This window comes from Lynx canadensis, chromosome B3 (assembly GCF_007474595.2).
Source record: "Lynx canadensis isolate LIC74 chromosome B3, mLynCan4.pri.v2, whole genome shotgun sequence".
In the NCBI taxonomy this organism is placed as follows: domain Eukaryota; kingdom Metazoa; phylum Chordata; class Mammalia; order Carnivora; family Felidae; genus Lynx; species Lynx canadensis.
Window position 1 is genome coordinate 30,800,108 of NC_044308.2, and position 16,513 is coordinate 30,816,620.

A 16,513-nucleotide genomic window follows, 5' to 3' on the forward strand; every position below is an offset into this window, starting at 1 on the left:
AGATCTCATCTCTGCCTGCAGCAGATTGAGTGGGTATGTCTGAATACCTAGGGTTCGTTCTTTCAAATGCTCTTTAGGCCAGCTGTGGGATTTGCCTTGCCCTCTCTCCCAGTCTTTTCGTAGCAGGGTAAGGCCTCACCTCTCCCATCTCTCCCACAGTGGATGTTGATGTAGAAGATTATTACCCAGCTTTCCTGGACATGGTGCGGAGCCTGCTAGATGGCAACATAGACTCGTCACAGTACGAAGATTCGCTGAGAGAGATGTTCACCATTCACGCCTACATTGCCTTCACCATGGACAAACTAATCCAGAGCATTGTCAGACAGGTGAGGGCACGGTGGAGGCTAGGTTTGGTGAGGGAAGAAGTCCTTACCTAAAGATGGATGAGGCAAAGAGGAAAGGCAAGATTTCGGTTGGAATTAAAAGGGCAGTTTGCGCATGTAATGATGTTTACAAATGTCTGGTTCTCTAGAGGAAAGGGGGAGGTTAATGTGATTACGGATCTCTCGTGTTAACAGAGTGGGAGTACTTCAGCCGCTAAATTGACTCCTTCGCTTTGCTCAGTATGCCCTCACAGTTGAATGAGTCTACAGCAGACCCGATGTTTTGCCCTGTTCTCACTGCCTGCCTATAGAGTGAGTGTTGGTACTGGCCCGGCTCTTACCTTGGCTCCCAGTGGGGGGCTCTCAGTGGGTAACTCTTCCTCTTCTGTAGGTGTTGGTTTAATTCTGTGTACTTTCCTCCTTTTAAGATTTAAAGTTCCTTTTGTGGGAAGGGTTTCATACAACATCTTCTATAATACTGTGCCCACCTCACTATCTGAGGTTCCATTTGAGTTGAATTTGTGGTTGGTTTTGTGGTTTGTTCCTGTGGCACCCTGGAACTTTGTAAATATGTTGTTCTTCACAGCAGTGATAATTTTATAGCAATTGGGTAGTCAGGTTTCCACTCTTTTGGCTTAAGGTCTGCATTGTGAAGGGCTCAGAATCTGTTGTTGGTGCACTACTTTCTTTAAAGTGAAAACTTGTACAAAGAACATTCTGGAGTCCTCACTGCCACTATGGGGAGGGCGGGGTGGAAAGCTTGTGTGGCTCGGTACTTTCTTGGAGTGAAATGTGGAATCCTTTGCAAAGTACCCATGCCTTTGCCTTGATGTCGGAAGGACATGTTGGAAAGGTTCTGCACCCTTTCACAGGATCTGCTCAGGGTCAAGGAAGAACACTTCACGTAACTGAATCTTGGCATCTTCAGGAAGGTTGTCAGGTATACAGGTTTTTTCCTGAAAGTCAAAGATGTTAATAGGCCTTCCCATAAGGAGTCTGTATGGTGACTGAGCGAAATCATTACATGGGTGCCAACAGCTCTGGTCCTAATTTTGAGAGACTGATCTTTGTTAACACCTTCTGAACGTATGTAAAATAAAGCCTCCAGTTGTCATGTGCTTCTGCTGCTGCGTATTGCTGCTACGGCTGGAAGTTAAGGTCTCCCACACTGCCAGCACAGCAATTTTAGAAATCCAGGAAAATTAACTTTTTATAAACCCGAGCTTGGTTTTTGAAACAATAGATATAATTAATCCATACATTAGAAGCACCTGGTTGCAATTTTGAGTCAGTAACACATAATGTCTAATCTTTTTAAGAAACAGGTTTTGTCCAGATACCCAAATCCAGTGTTTTTAAAACATATGTTCATGCTTCTCATCTTAACTCCTCAGTTGGAGGCATATCTTCTCTCATTCTCCCCATCTTGTTTGATGTTCTCCCAGAGATTATTCCTGACTGGAGGCAGAACATATATTTCAAGGTCAGGCCATACATTTATCTTTTCCAGACTACAGTTGATGCTTGAACAACAGGGCTTTGAATTTGAACTGCGCTGGTCCACTTCCATGCAGATTGTTTTCAATAAACACAGCATAATACTGTAAATGCATTTTCTCTTCCTTATGATTTTCTTAATAATACTTTTTCTCTAACTTATTTTTTTGTAAAGATGTATAGTGTATAATACATCTAACAAAAAATACTTGTTTATTAACTATTTAGGTTATTGGTAAGGCTTATTGGTCACTAGTAGACTATTAGCAGTTAGGTTTGGGGGGAGTCAGAAGTTATATGTGGATTTTCCACTGCATGGAGGGTTGGTGCCCCTAACCCTCACGTTGTTCAAGGATCTACTATGGTTTAATAGGGATTTGTCTTAACACAACAGGTGGTCTCACAGATAGCTAGTAGAGAACTCAGAAAATGGCCAATGTAGGGATTGGGCTGGGAATCTTTTTTTTTTTTTTTTTCCTCTCCTGCATGCCTTCTTTCTGAACATCTACTTCATTCTCATGCTTTTCTCTGCAAATAGATATTTGGCCACATACTCAAGGCTTCTCCAGCTCCCCTGGAGCTTTGGCTTGCTATGCCAGTGCCTCTGGCCCTAGCGTTGACCTTTCCATGTAGATGCTCCTCTGTAAAATGTCTACCAAACATGTTCATTGTGTCATTTCAAATTAGCAGGAGAGAGAATCTGAGCAACCTAGCTTGGGAGTGTAAGCTGTCCAGTTGTCCCTGATTTTATAGGTCTGCCCTTTCCAAAAACTCGAGGAGGGGCCAAATATCCAAGAAGAGGGTGTGAATAGGGAGTCAGTGAGTTTACTTTAGTAAGAAGGTCTTGAGCGGAAGTGTCTACGTGGTATGCACCATGCTTTAGATACACTTTTATTACACTGCTTTCCCCCTCCACCCGCCCCCTTAAACACTATATCTTAAGCTGCTCTCTCTGTTATCAGGTTATCATAGACATTATTTTAATGGTCACATTAGAATCCATTGTCTGGGCTAATTGTAATTCAGCCATCTCCAGTTGCTGGCCTTTCAACCACTGTCAAATCAGTCACCCTTCTGACCTTGCGCTGTGTCCATTTATCTACAAATACACATACTTGTCACTTAAGACTTTTTTAAATGTTAAAAATAAGTAGTTGTCATAGTTACTAGTGCTTCAAAAAGGATGTATCTTCCTAAAAATAGAATGGCTTAGTGGTTTTTGAGAATTTTAAAGTAAAATAGACAAAATGATAGTGCAGTTAACATCTTGCTTTTCTCTGCTTGTAGGTTTTTCACATTCTCTGGCATTTTTATGGGTAAAGTTTCGTTTGAGGGGAATTTTTATTTCACAATAGAAAGATCATCATGACCTATGAGAATGGAAACTCTGAAAGGTTCAATTTTCTAGTCATTAGATAGTTTAAGAATGTAATCACAATAATTACCAGTAATCACTCATGATTGACCTGTGTTGAAATTGAGTTAATTAATAGTGTTTACAATTTAAGGACTGTATTTTTTATCAGATGTAGAAGCAGAAGTAACGTATTAGAATATCAGCATAAGGGTCAGGAATCTTGAATATTAGTCCTAACTGTGCTCCTTCAACTGAGTGCCCTTGGGTAATTGATTCAGCAACCAATTCTCAACTACCTAATGAGTTTCCAACTTTGTGCTAGGGCTGGGAACATATAGACAGGGGTCTAGCTTTCATGGTTTACCAAGGCCCCTGACCTCACCTTGGCACACAGTGAGTTTTCTCATCTAAAATGGACATTTGTCTCCACTGTAACTGGGTGTCCCTCTTCAGCCTGCTCCCCGGGCTGGTTGCATAGAGCAAATGAGAATGTGCATGAAACCAAGTTGTAAACCGTAAAGAAGCACCATAAAAACAGAAAGCCATGAGGTTTCTCTTTCATGTAACAATTTTTTTTTATTTTTACATTTCCTTAGAACTTTAAATAAGCAGCATATTAACATGAACTGCCTATGCTTTTGCTTTTAAATACATAGAAAAGCTTTTTTCATGGCCCAGTGTTACTCTTGAAGGTTTAGGCTTAGTTATTCTCCAAGAATATAAAATACTGGTTCTGTGTGATTAATTTTCTAAAATTACCAACCAGAAGTCTTTTTAAGCTGACTGACTGGAACCATCAGAGGAAGGTTGACTGTATGACAAGGAGAAATATTTTCTTGGTTCACTGACAGCTTGCCTTTGCTTGATTTCAGCTGCAGCACATTGTGAGTGACGAGATCTGTGTACAGGTGACTGACCTTTACCTGGCAGAAAACAATAATGGGGCCACAGGAGGCCAGCTGAACACACAGACCTCCAGGAGTCTCCTGGAGTCAACGTATCAGCGGAAGGCTGAGCAACTCATGTCAGATGAGAATTGCTTTAAGGTGAGAGTTACTCATGGAGTCAAGGACCATGCTGGTGACAGCAGACATTGTTGGAACTGTCTCCACCAGAAATAAAAGCCATGCCAGGGTACTTTGATCCAGTGATTCTACTCCTAGAACTCCTTAGAGTTCCTATGAGCTCACTGGAGGGAATTTAAAAAAAAAAAAAAAAAAAAAAAAAAAAATGAAGGTAAAGTCTCCCTTGGATAGTCTGTTACTTCCCTACCTTTAAAAAAAAATTAGTTGGGGGTGCCTGGGTGGCCCAGTTAGTTAAGCATCCAACTCTAATTTTTTTTTTTTAATGTTTATTTATTTTTTGAGAGAGAGAGAGGGAGACGCAAAATCCAAACAGGCTCCAGGCTTTGAGCTGTCAGCACAGAGCCCAATCCGGGTCTCAAACTCAGAAACCACGAGATGATGACCTGAGCCAAAGTCAGGTGCTTAATCAACTGAGCCACCCCGGCGTCCCATCCAACTCTTGATTTCAGCTCAGGTCTTGATCTCAGGGTCATGAGTTCAAACCCCACATTGGGCTCCAACCTGGGAGTGAAGCCTACTCAAAAACAAAACAAAACAAAAACATTAGTTGTGTGTGATTTTTACAGTTTTGTATTCTGCGTTTTTCTCTTGTGAATATTTTTTCATAGTATAATGCTTTGTAAATATTATAATATTCTGTTTAAAAATGTTAACACAGTGGCGCCTGGGTGGTTTAGTTGGTTTAATCATCTGACTATTCGTTTCGTCTCAGGTCATGATCTCACAGTTTCGTGAGTTTGAGCCCCACGTCGGGCTCTGTGCTGATGGTGCGGAGCCTGGTTGGGATTCTCTGTCTCCCTTCTCTCTGCCCATCCCCAGTTCGTGCTGTCTCTCTCTCTCTCAAAATAAATAAATAAACCTTAAAAAAAATAAATAAAAAATAAAAATGTTAACACAAAGGGGCACCTGGCTGGCTCAGTCTGAAAACCATGTAGCTCTTAATGTTTGTTTATTTTTTATAGAGAGTGTGCGAACAGGGGAGGGCAGAGAGAGAGGAAGACACAGAATCTGAAGTAGGCTCCAGGCTCTGAGCTTTCTGCACAGAGCTGGACTCAGGGCTTTGAACTCAAGAATCACGAGATCATGACCTGAGCCGAAGTTGGAATCTTAACCGACTGAGCCACCCAGGCTCCTCAGAGCACACAACCCTTGATCTCAGGGTCGTGAGTTGTAGCCCCATGTTGGGGGTAGAGATTACTAAAAAGAAAATAAATTTAATAAATAAATAAATATGTTAATACATGTAATCTATGATCATTATAGAAAAGATAGGAAATGTAGAGCAAAGAAAAAAGTTGTCACCTGGAGTGCTTCCCAGAAATAATTACTGATGACATTTCTAGACTCTATGCTTGGATTTAAAAGAGAGTATACTGGGCAAAATAATCTGTAACTTATTTTGCTCAGTTAGCAACACTTGGGTCTTTAGCATCTTTTCATGACGTTGATATTTCATCTTACAGAGAATTATGCCTGCCTCGTCGGGCATTTAGGTGGTTCCCATTTTTCCGTTACTCCACTGTTGTTGCTAGTTAAGAAAGCAAATAGTTGGAAACAGCCTTGATGTCCAACCCACTGTGGGAATGGATAATGGCAGCCTATTTTGTGAATGCTGGGTGGCACATTTTGCAGCCCTTAAAAGTTAATTATAAATTATAAAAATACCGAAGCAAATAAAAGGAGACAAAAGTATGTGTATTATGATTGCAGCTATGTAATGAATATAGTATGGCTGAACAAAACTTGTATGTATTTACATAAGAAGGATGGTTTTGGTGGCCCAGAATAAGGTTTGTAGTTGGCTGAGCAGAGAGAGCTAACATATCCTTGTTGGATGTGTTACATGTGCTTTTATTTTACTTATTTATTTAAAGTTTATTTATTTATTTTTGAGAGAGAGAACAAGCAGGGGAGGGGCAGAGAGAGAGGGAGACGCAGAGTCGAAAGAAGGCTCCAGGCTCTGAGCTGTCAGCACAGAGCCTGAGGAGGGGCTCGAACTCATGAACTGTGAGATCATGACCTGAGCCAAAGTTGGACACTTAACAGACTGAGCCACCCAGGCGCTCCTTGCCACCTCCCCCCCCCCCCCGCCATTTATTGTTTTGAAGTTTATCTATTTAGTTCGAGAGAGAGGAAGCCCACGTGAGTGGGGGAGGGGCAGAGAGAGAGAGAGAGAGAGAGAGAGGGAGAGAATGAGAATCCAAAGCAGGCTCCACACTGGCAGCACAGAGCCCTACATGGGGCTTGAACTCATGAAGCATCAGATTGTGACCTGAGCCGAAACCAAGAGTCAGACAACCCACTGAGCCACCCGGGCGCCCCATGGATATATTCCATGTACTTTTAGGATCTGACCCCAAATCTTCCACCTAGTTGTCTGCTTCTACTTTCAGCTATTTCTTTAGTTTCTAATCTGTCACCTGTACTGTTTGCAGTACAGAAGAAATTTCCTAAGCTTTTCAGGATTGGTTTGTTTGTTTTCCAACGTTTTAAATCTATAAATGTTTAGTAGGAGTTTAGTGTGTTGTTTCCTGGTGAACAGAATTGCCATCCCCACCCACCGTGAGTTAACAATGGATTAAATTGTGTGGTGAAGGCCTACGAAGGAATAGGTAGAGTCACCCTACGGATAAGAACAGTTGTCAGAGTGGCAGAGGGAACAGCGGGAACGAAGGCTTCGTAACCAGAAAAATTATGCCATGACAGTGATCCTTTAAAATGTTCACACAGAAAATAAAAGTGGATAGCATTAACATTAAGCTAAGCACAAGCAGCCCTTCAGATCTCCTGCCCACCTCTGACCCCCAGCCTCCTCTCCATTTTGTTTCTGTGTGCATTGTACACTGCTTTTATTTATTTATTTATTTATTTATTTATTTATTTATTTATTAATTAAGTTTATTTTGAGAGAGAGAGAGAGCATGCACTTGGACGTGTGAGCAGAGGAGGGACAAAGAGGAAGAGAGAGAATCCCAGGCAGGCTCCACACTGAGCATGGAGCCTGACTCAGGGCTTGGTCTCACAACTGTGAGATCATGACGTGAGCCAAACTCAAGAGTCAGACACTTAACCGACTGAGCCATCCAGCTGCCTCTGTACACTGCTTTTCAAAAACTCAGCCATGTGTAGCTCTCTGTGTACCTGTTCAGACCGTCTTCTGTGCCTTTACATGCATATGTGTGTGTGTATATGTGGAAATACATATTACACTGCGTATTCTGCATCATGCTTTTTTCACTTAGTCTGGCTTAGAATTTCTCTGTTTTGGTTTATAGAAGTCTAGCTCAATTTTACAACTGCTTTGTCATACCTAAGAGTAAAAATGTATCATAGTTTTAAGAGATATTCCCTTCAGGGCGAACATTTAAACTATTTCCATTTTTTACTGTCTCAAATAGTGCTGCATCCTAGGTGCTTATATCCTAGTGTGCATGTGTTAGTCTTTGTCTAAGGTAGGGACAAAGAAATGAAATTACTGGGTCAAAGGATGTGCATATTTAAAAAAATTAAAAATGTACATATATTATACGTATTTTAAGTAGGCTCTACACCCAACATGGGGCCTGAACTCACGAACCTGAGATCAAGAGTCTCATGCTCTACCAGCTGAACAAGCCAGGCACCCCTAAATGTTAAATTTTAATGGATATCACCATTTTATTCTCCACAGCAACAAGCTATATATACTAGGGTACAGTTTCATAAGAGCATTTATTTTCCCATCCTTAGTCAACTCTGGGTATTATCAAACTTCTTTATTTTGGCCATTTGGATGGTTAGAAATTTTTATATATATATATATATATTTTAGTGTTATTTTTGAGAGGCAGAGAAAGAGAGACAGAGGGAGGGAGAGAACACGAGCAGAGGAGGGACAGAGAAACAGGGAGACAGAGAATATCCAAGCTGACAAGGGGCTCAAGTTCACAAACCGTGAGATCACGACCTGAACCAAAATCAGGAGTCGGATGCTTAACCAACTGAGCCACCCAGGAGCCCCAGAAAATTATTTTAATTCATATTTTCCTGTTTTCTGCCATTGCCCATTTCTTTTTCTGTGTATTGCCTGTTCATATCCTTCACCCTGGTTTTGGAAGGGGTGTAAAGTTATTTAAGTTTTATTTATATATTTTGAGAGGGAGAGAGAGAAAGAGGGAGAACATGAGGGAAGGGCAGAGAGAGAGAGAATCCCAAGCAGGCTCCACACACCCAGTGCAGAGCCCTACTCGGGGCTCGAACTCATGAACCATGAGATCATGATCTGAGCCAAAATCAAGAGTTGGCCATTTAACTGACTGAGCCAAACATGGCAGCCCTCCCCTGTTTTTATGTACTTTTAAAAATAGGGTTTTCTCTGTTGTAGTTTTTCTGAAATGGATTGGTATTCCCCTATCCTTCAGTGACCACCTGAGTGCCATTTCAGTGATGTGAAATCTTTTTCAGCTCACTGAGGAGAAATTGTTTATTCTCACGGGGTATTGCCCATGTCTCTAGAATAGTACCTTGGTAGTTACCTTAGTTTTTTTTTTCCTTTCTTTTTTTTTTTAATGTTACTTTTGAGAGAGGCGGGGGAGACAGAGGATCTGAAGCAGGCTCTGTCCTGTAATCACAGAGCCCAATGAGGGGCTCGAATCCACAAACCATGAGATGATAACCTGAGCCGAAGTCATATGCCTAACCGACTGAGCCACCCAGGTGCCCCAGTAGTTACCTTAGTTTTAATGTAAATAATAGCTCTTTTTTTTTTTTTATATTTTTTTAATGTTTATTTTTGAGAGAGAGAGATCCACGGAGAGGGAGAGGGGAGGGAGACATAGAATCTGAAACAGGCTCCAGGCTTCGAGCTGTCAGCACAGAGCCTGATGCCAGGCTCAAACCCACAAACCGAGAGATTGTGACCTGAGCCGGTTAGATGCTTAACCAGCTGAGCCACCCAGGTGCCCCATAAATATAGCTCTTTATATTCCTGTTTCCTTTACTAAGTTGGGCTCCTCCAAGCTAGAAACTGTGTTCTCTTCTATAGGTGCCTGAGGATACACATTAAGTGACCACATGTTGAGTGACTGAAGTATAGAATATTGGTGAAGGAGGTGTGTAGAACGAGGGTCCAAATGAGGATCCTTGGCCATACTAAGTAAAAGGTGTGAAGTTTCTTGTGGTTGGTAAGCGGTAAAGCATTTTTAGGGACTAAATGTCCCACTGGATTTGAGCTTTCAGGAAGATCAGTATGGTAGCCCTGAGAAAGGAGGAGTGGAGAAACCAGAGGTATGTTTACAACTGTAGGTAGTTACCATTTGGGTTATGGATGTGGGCAGTCAGATAATGAAGCTAGTCAAGAACTGGGGAGTGGTTGCAGAGTGCAGAGAGCCAGGGTAAACACCTGGTAAAGGGCCTAAGAAGACAGGTGGCAGGTGGAGGAGCCTGTTGAGGTGAAATGAAGTTCAGTTTCAAGTAGAGAGGAGATGGTCTTAGTATTTGTTTCAAAGGGTGAGTTCGTTAAGAAGTAGAACAAATCTTGATACTCTAGGTCATCTTAGATTGGGGTGTTGGTGGGGAGCAAACTCCTAGGGGCAGTGTTTTTGAAATGTTTTAGAGATAACTGTGGTTTTATATTTATGTTGCGTGTATTATGTTCCTGTCATGTTCTAAATTTTACTAGTGGATAGGAATTTTTTTTTTTAATGTTTATTTATTCTTGAGAGAGAGAGAGAGGGACAGAGTCTGAAGCAGGCTCCAGGCTCTGAGCTGTCAGCACAGAGCCCTACGTGGGGTTCGAACTCACGACCCATGAGGCCATGACCTGAGCCGAAGTCAGGGGCTTAACTGATTGAGTCACGCAGGTGCCCCTGATAGGGATTTTTTTTTTTTTAATCTATTTTGCCAGAGAGAGTGCTCACCTGTGCTCTCTCGCGTGCGCGCACACACTCTCTCTCTCTCTCTCTCAAAATAGACTTTAAAAAAGAAAAAAAAAAGTCAGACACTTAACCAACTGAGCCCCCTGGGTGCTCCACAGATAGGAGTTTTTGTTTTTGTTTTTTTTTTTTAATTTTTTTTTTCAACGTTTATTTATTTTTGGGACAGAGAGAGACAGAGCATGAACGGGCGAGGGGCAGAGAGAGAGGGAGACACAGAATCGGAAACAGGCTCCAGGCTCTGAGCCATCAGCCCAGAGCCTGACGCGGGGCTCGAACTCACGGAACGCGAGATCGTGACCTGGCTGAAGTCGGACGCTTAACCGACTGCGCCACCCAGGCGCCCCCAGATAGGAGTTTTTAAAGCTGCTTTGGAAGAGCACTGGGAATCAGAACTGGCTTCTGGTCCTGTTTGTTTACTGGCTGTGTGGCCTTGAGAAGTCAGAACTCTGAACTTTAGGTTTTTCCCTGTGTAAAATGAAGAAGGTTGAAATAAATGATTCTCAAGCTTCCTTATATGCTCTGCTCTTCTCCTTGTGATTTGGACAGTGAGCTTGTCTGCAGCAAGCCTTTAGGGTAAGGGCATTGAGAGTCTTGGGATTCTGACGGGGAGATCCCATGTGCCACCACCATTTCATAGTTCTTTTGTGCAAAATATGACTTTTTTTTTTGCCCCTATCCGTGTATTGCTTTTAAATATGGATTTTTAAGGGGCACCTGAGTGACTCCGTCGGTTAAGCATCTATGACTTTGGCTCAGATCATGATCTCATGGTTTGTGAGTTTGAGTCCTGCAGCGGGCTCTATGCTGACAGTGTGGAGCCTGCTTCAGATTCTGTCTCTCTCTCTCTGCCTTTCCCAGATTCATGCTCATGTGTTCTCTCTCTCAGAAATAAAGTTCGCAGAACTCAAAATATTAAGAACCTCAAATATGATTGATACCATTACAGCAGATCACTTATTAATATGTTGATGTTTTGTGTTCCTTACACCACAGAGTTTGTGATGCTTTGGATGGTCTTTTTATTTTTTTCTTAGATTTTATTTTTAAGTAATCTCTACACCCAACGTGGGGCTCAAACTCACAATCCCAAGATCAAGAGTCACATGCTCCACTGACTGAGCCAGCCAGGCACCTCCTTGGGGAGTCTTTACTGCTGTAAAAATGTGATTGCTGCTCTCTGTTGGGTTTGATGTTTTCCACTTCACTTTCTGTTAGAAGTTTCCCTCCCTCCCTCCCTTCCTTCCTTTCTGTTTCATTTTTCTTTTCTTTTCTTTCTTTAATGCTAGAGGTCATTAACATCTTTGTATTGTGTTCCAGAAATGGGGTTATCAGGTGAAATGGCATTGATGTTTTACGGATCTGGCTTTATGCTATATTTCTTTCTAACGAACAAAATAATTTTAAAGCATTCTTGACATTGACTATTGTTTTAGCTAATATAAGAGGTATGAAACGTGGAATGATACTTTTTGCTCTAACCTTTCATTTTGCTGGTAGCAAGATTGGACTTTTGCCTTTTTTATCATCTGCCTCCTAAGCTTTGGAGTGTCTGCCTCATCCCTCCAATCAGAGCAAAGTTTTATAAGTTTATTGCCTCCCTACCTCCCAACCCTTGAGCAGCTAGATTATTACAGCTTTGGAGATGGTCTTTTGTTTACACCCTGGTTTCTTATTTGCAGCTTATGTTTATTCAGAGCCAAGGCCAGGTTCAGCTGACCATTGAGCTCCTGGACACAGAAGAGGAGAACTCGGATGACCCTGTAGAAGCAGAGGTATGGACAAGTATATTACAGAAACCGTGTGCTTAGAGGGCCGTCATGTCCTGAGGCTCTGCCTGGGGATGATCTTCTAGAAGGCCAAGACAGCCTCAGACCTGTTAAGGGTCAGAACCTGATGCCTGAAGTATAGGCCAGTTCAGCAGAAGAGAAGGGGGCTGCCTGGTGGTAGATACTTAGGGTTGATGGCAGTCTCATCTAGCTCTCAGTAAATCCGTCTCTCAGGAAATGTCCTGTTTGGCAGCTTTCCTGTTTTTCTTTTAAAGTATAAGAAACAACAAATGAGGTGCCATCTGCCTGGTATCATCCTGACTCTGTGTCATGTTTACTTTTTATTGGGCTAGGTGAAGCCAGGAGCTCTCAAGCCTGCAGAGTGGGTAGAGTGAGTTGGTTATCCTAGCTGGGCCTGGCAGGTAATGTTAATGAGAGATGCAAGCCATGCGTATGATGTTGAGATAAGGAAGGGAGATTGTTGTTCTGTGGGAATATTGGTTCCTGGGTGCCAAATCTTTGGGAAAAAAAAATTTGAGATGCCAGAAGGCCAGATTGTAATGTGAAAGATCCCGATTTTCAAACATTTGCCACTGTGTATTTTGTTCTTTAACAAAACCCTCTGTGGTGAAATAAAACTTGTCAGTGAGCCAGTTTCTACCCATTTATGACTTCTGGTAACTTTTAAGTATCTCAGACAAACTTTGGGTTTGTTATGTACCAGAATTTTGAAGCTGTGTGTCAATACGTACCAGCATGTCACTATGGCAAGATTTTTTTGATCTTAAAACTTAAGGATTTCTGACATGTTAGTCGTAGAATGTGCTAGAATACCTGAGGAGGGTGGAGTCCAGTTTTTGTGCTCTCTCTCCACCCCCATTTTGTGTTTATAATCCTAGCGTTGGTCAGACTATGTGGAGCGATACATGAACTCTGATACTACCTCTCCTGAGCTGCGTGAGCATCTGGCACGGAAACCAGTATTTCTCCCGAGGTGAGTGAACGAAGTCACAGGTTGGCAATATGTACTGGTACACGGCTGAGGAACAGAGAGTGAAATGGCTTTCGGATCCTTGGTTTTCACTCACTTCATTGCTCTGTCTGCTGGACAGCGGGGACACTGAGGACACTAATTCAAGGTTTCTATGGCTGTTACACCATGAGCTTACCTGGAGCATGTGCCAAAGAAGCATCAGAGAAGTGAGAGTTTTAGAGATGTAGCAGTAATTTGCCTGTGTCGGATAGGACTGTGTGTCGGAGTCTCCAAGTTTTGATGATTCACTAGAAAGACTCAAGGACTCCACGTGTAGTCATATTCCCAGTGATGATTTATTATGGCAAAAGCATGCAGAGTTAAATCAGCAAGGGGGAAAGGCGTCTGTGACAAAATTCAAGGAAGCCAGGCGCAAGCTTCCAAGAGTCCTCTTCCATTGTAGCCACACGGGACACTCTTAATTCCTCCAGCAGCAAATTATGACGATATGTTTGAAACGCTGTCTACCAGCGGAGGCTCATTAGGAGACTCAGTGCCAAGGCTTTTTATTGGGTGCTAGTCATATAGGCCAGACTCCCAGAAAGAAAGCAGGTTTTCAGCATAAACGAAACAGCTGGGGTACAGTGAACCACTTTTATTGTTTAGGGAATAGCGGAAGCTCTCCCCAGATTCAAGATTCCAGAACCCAAGCAAGGGACAACCTTGAAAGTGGGGCTTTCAAAAGATAGCAGTCTTACCAAAAATAGTAAAATACCTAGGAATAAATGTAACTAAATAGGTGAAAGAGCTGTATTCTGAAAACTATAAAACACTGATGAAAGAAATTGAAGAAGACACAAAGAAATGGAAAGATATTCCATGCTCACAGATTGGAAGGACAAATATTGTTAAAGTGTCTATACTGCAGCAGTCTACAGATTTAATGCAACCTCTGTCAAACTACTACCAGCATTTTTCACAGAACTAGAACAAAAAAAAATCCTTGAATTTGTACAGAATCACAAAAGACCCAAGTAGCCAAAGCAGTTTTGAAAAAGAAAAGCAAAGCTAGAGGCCTCGTAATTCCAGACTTCCAAGTTCTATTACAAAGCTATAGGCATCAAAATAGTATGGTACTGGCACAAAAATAGACAAATAGCTCAGTGGGACAGAATAGAAAACCCAGTAATAAATCCATGATTATATGGTCAATTAATCCTCGACAAAGAAAGAATGCACAATGGGAAAAAGTCTCTTCAGCAAGTGGTGTTGAAAATTGGACAGCAACATGACAAAGAATGAAACTGGACCACTTTCTTACACTATATACAAAAGCAAATTTGAAATGGATTTCAGACCTAACCCTGAGACCTGAAACCATAAAAATCCTATAAGAGAACACAGGCAGTAAATTCTCTGGCATGGACCATAGCAACATTTTTCTAGATATGTCTCATGAGGCAAGGGAAATAAAAAGAAAAACTATTGGGACTATACCAAAATAAAAAGCTTCTGCACAGTGAAGGAAATAATCCACAAAACTCAAAGGCAACCTACAGAATGGGAGAAGATATTTGCAAAGGACTATCTGATAAAGGATTAGTATCGAGAGTATATTAGGAACTTGCATAACTCAGCACCTAAAAAACAAATAATTCAGGGGTGCCTGAGTGACTCAGTTGGTTAAGCATCCAACTCTTGATATGGACTCAGATCATGATCTCACAGTTTGTAAGATCGAGGCCCATGTTGGTCTCTGCACTGATAGCATGGAGCCTGCTTGGGATTCTCTCTCTGCTTCTCTTCTGCTTGCACGCCGCGCGCTCTCTCTCTCTCTCTCTCTCTCGCTCTCTCTCTCTCTCTCACTCAAAATAAATAAACTTAAAATAAACCTACAAATAATCCAGTTAAAAATGAGCAGAAGACATGAATAGACATTTCTCCAGAGAAGACATACAGAAGGCCAACAGACACATGAAAAGATGCTCAACATCACTGATCATCAGGGAAATGCACATTAAAATGACAATGACATATCACCTCACATCTGTCAGAATGGCTGAAATCAACACCACAAGAAACAACAGGTATTGGCGAGGATGTGGAGAAAAAAGAACCCTCATGCAGTGTTGGTAGGAATGCAAACTGGTGCAGCCATTGTGGAAGACAGTATGAAGGTACCTCTAAAAGTTAAAAATAGAACTACATTACAATCCAGTAATTGTGCTACTAGGTATTTACCCAAAGAATGCAAAAACAATCAAAGGAGTACATGCAGCCCTATGTTTATTGCAGCATTATTTACAAGAGCCAAGATCTGGAAGCAGCCCAATTGCCCATTGATAAATGAGTGGATAAAGAAAAGATGTGGTATAAATGTACAACAGATTATTATTTAGCCACAAGAAAGAGTGAAATCCTGCCATTTTCAATGACATGGATGGAACTAGAAAGTATTACCCTAAGTGAAGGACGTCGTTCAGAGAAAGACAGATACCATAGGATTTCACTCATGTGGAATTTAAGGAACAAATGACCAAAGGAAAAAAAAAAAGACAAACCAAGAAATAAACTCTCAAATATAGAGAACAAACTGATGGTTATGTGAGTGGGGAGGGGTGGGTGGATTGGGTGAAACAGGTGATAGGGATTAAGGAGTACACTTGTCATGATGCGCACAGAGTGTTCTATGGAATTGTTGAGTCACTGTTAGTGATGCGCTATTAGTGATTAGTTCACTAATAGTGAACTATTAGTTGCAGTACACCTGCAGGTAATACAACCCTGTATGTTACCTATACCAGAATTAAGGTTGAAGAATAGTAAGAAAGTAGAGCTCTCTTCTGATGATGATAGGAAAAAACTCAAAGATAGAAGTCTTAGGCCTGCTGCATTCACTCCAGAATTTTTAAAAATCTCCCTATTTATGGGCAAAGCATATTGTTGGTCTTCTTTCTGAGGATGAAAGTGGAGTTTCAGAAGTAGACAAGAGGTTTTGCTGTAGTAGAGTGACTCTCTTCCTTCCCAAGAGCTTGGAATTGAAATGTCACATCTTACATTTCCAGAAATGTATTATCCCAATACAGACGATCCCCAACTTATGATAGTTTGTCTTAAATGATAGGACTTTACAATGATGTGAAAGCGATACACACTCAATAGAAACCATACTTCAAATTTTGAATTTGGGTCTTTTCCCAGGCTAGTGATCTGTGGTACGACCCTCTCAAGATGCTGGGCAGGGGCTGCAGCTCCTAGTCCGCCTCATGATGACTGGGAGGAGGGTCAAGAATTGATACAACCTTTCTGTACCCATACAATCACTTTGTTTTCATTTTCTTTCTTTCTTTTTAATGTTTGTTCATTTTTGAAAGAGAGAACGTGAGTGGGGGAGGGGCAGAGAGTGAGGGAGACAGAGGATGTGAAGGAGACTCTGTGCTGACAGCAGAGAGCCCAGTGCGGGGCTCAAACTCAAGAATCATGAGATCGTGACCTGAGCCGAAGTCGGACACTCAACCAACTGAGCCACCCAGGCGCCCCTGTTTTCATTTTCTTTACAGTAGTCAATAAATTACATGAGTTATGTAACACTTC

The 16,513-nt window shown here is 41.7% G+C and overlaps 1 protein-coding gene across 2 annotated transcripts in view; it reads left to right on the top strand.

The window, feature by feature from the left end:
* SIN3A (SIN3 transcription regulator family member A) overlaps positions 1–16,513 on the top strand; it is a 74,229-nt gene that overhangs the window by 49,036 nt on the left and 8,680 nt on the right. For both annotated transcript variants that reach the window (XM_032593585.1, XM_030317658.1), the window contains exons 16-19: positions 160–329; positions 4,053–4,226; positions 11,860–11,952; positions 12,846–12,940. In XM_032593585.1, coding sequence (XP_032449476.1) covers positions 160–329; positions 4,053–4,226; positions 11,860–11,952; positions 12,846–12,940 — 532 coding nt within the window. The remainder of the gene's footprint in view (positions 1–159; positions 330–4,052; positions 4,227–11,859; positions 11,953–12,845; positions 12,941–16,513) is intronic.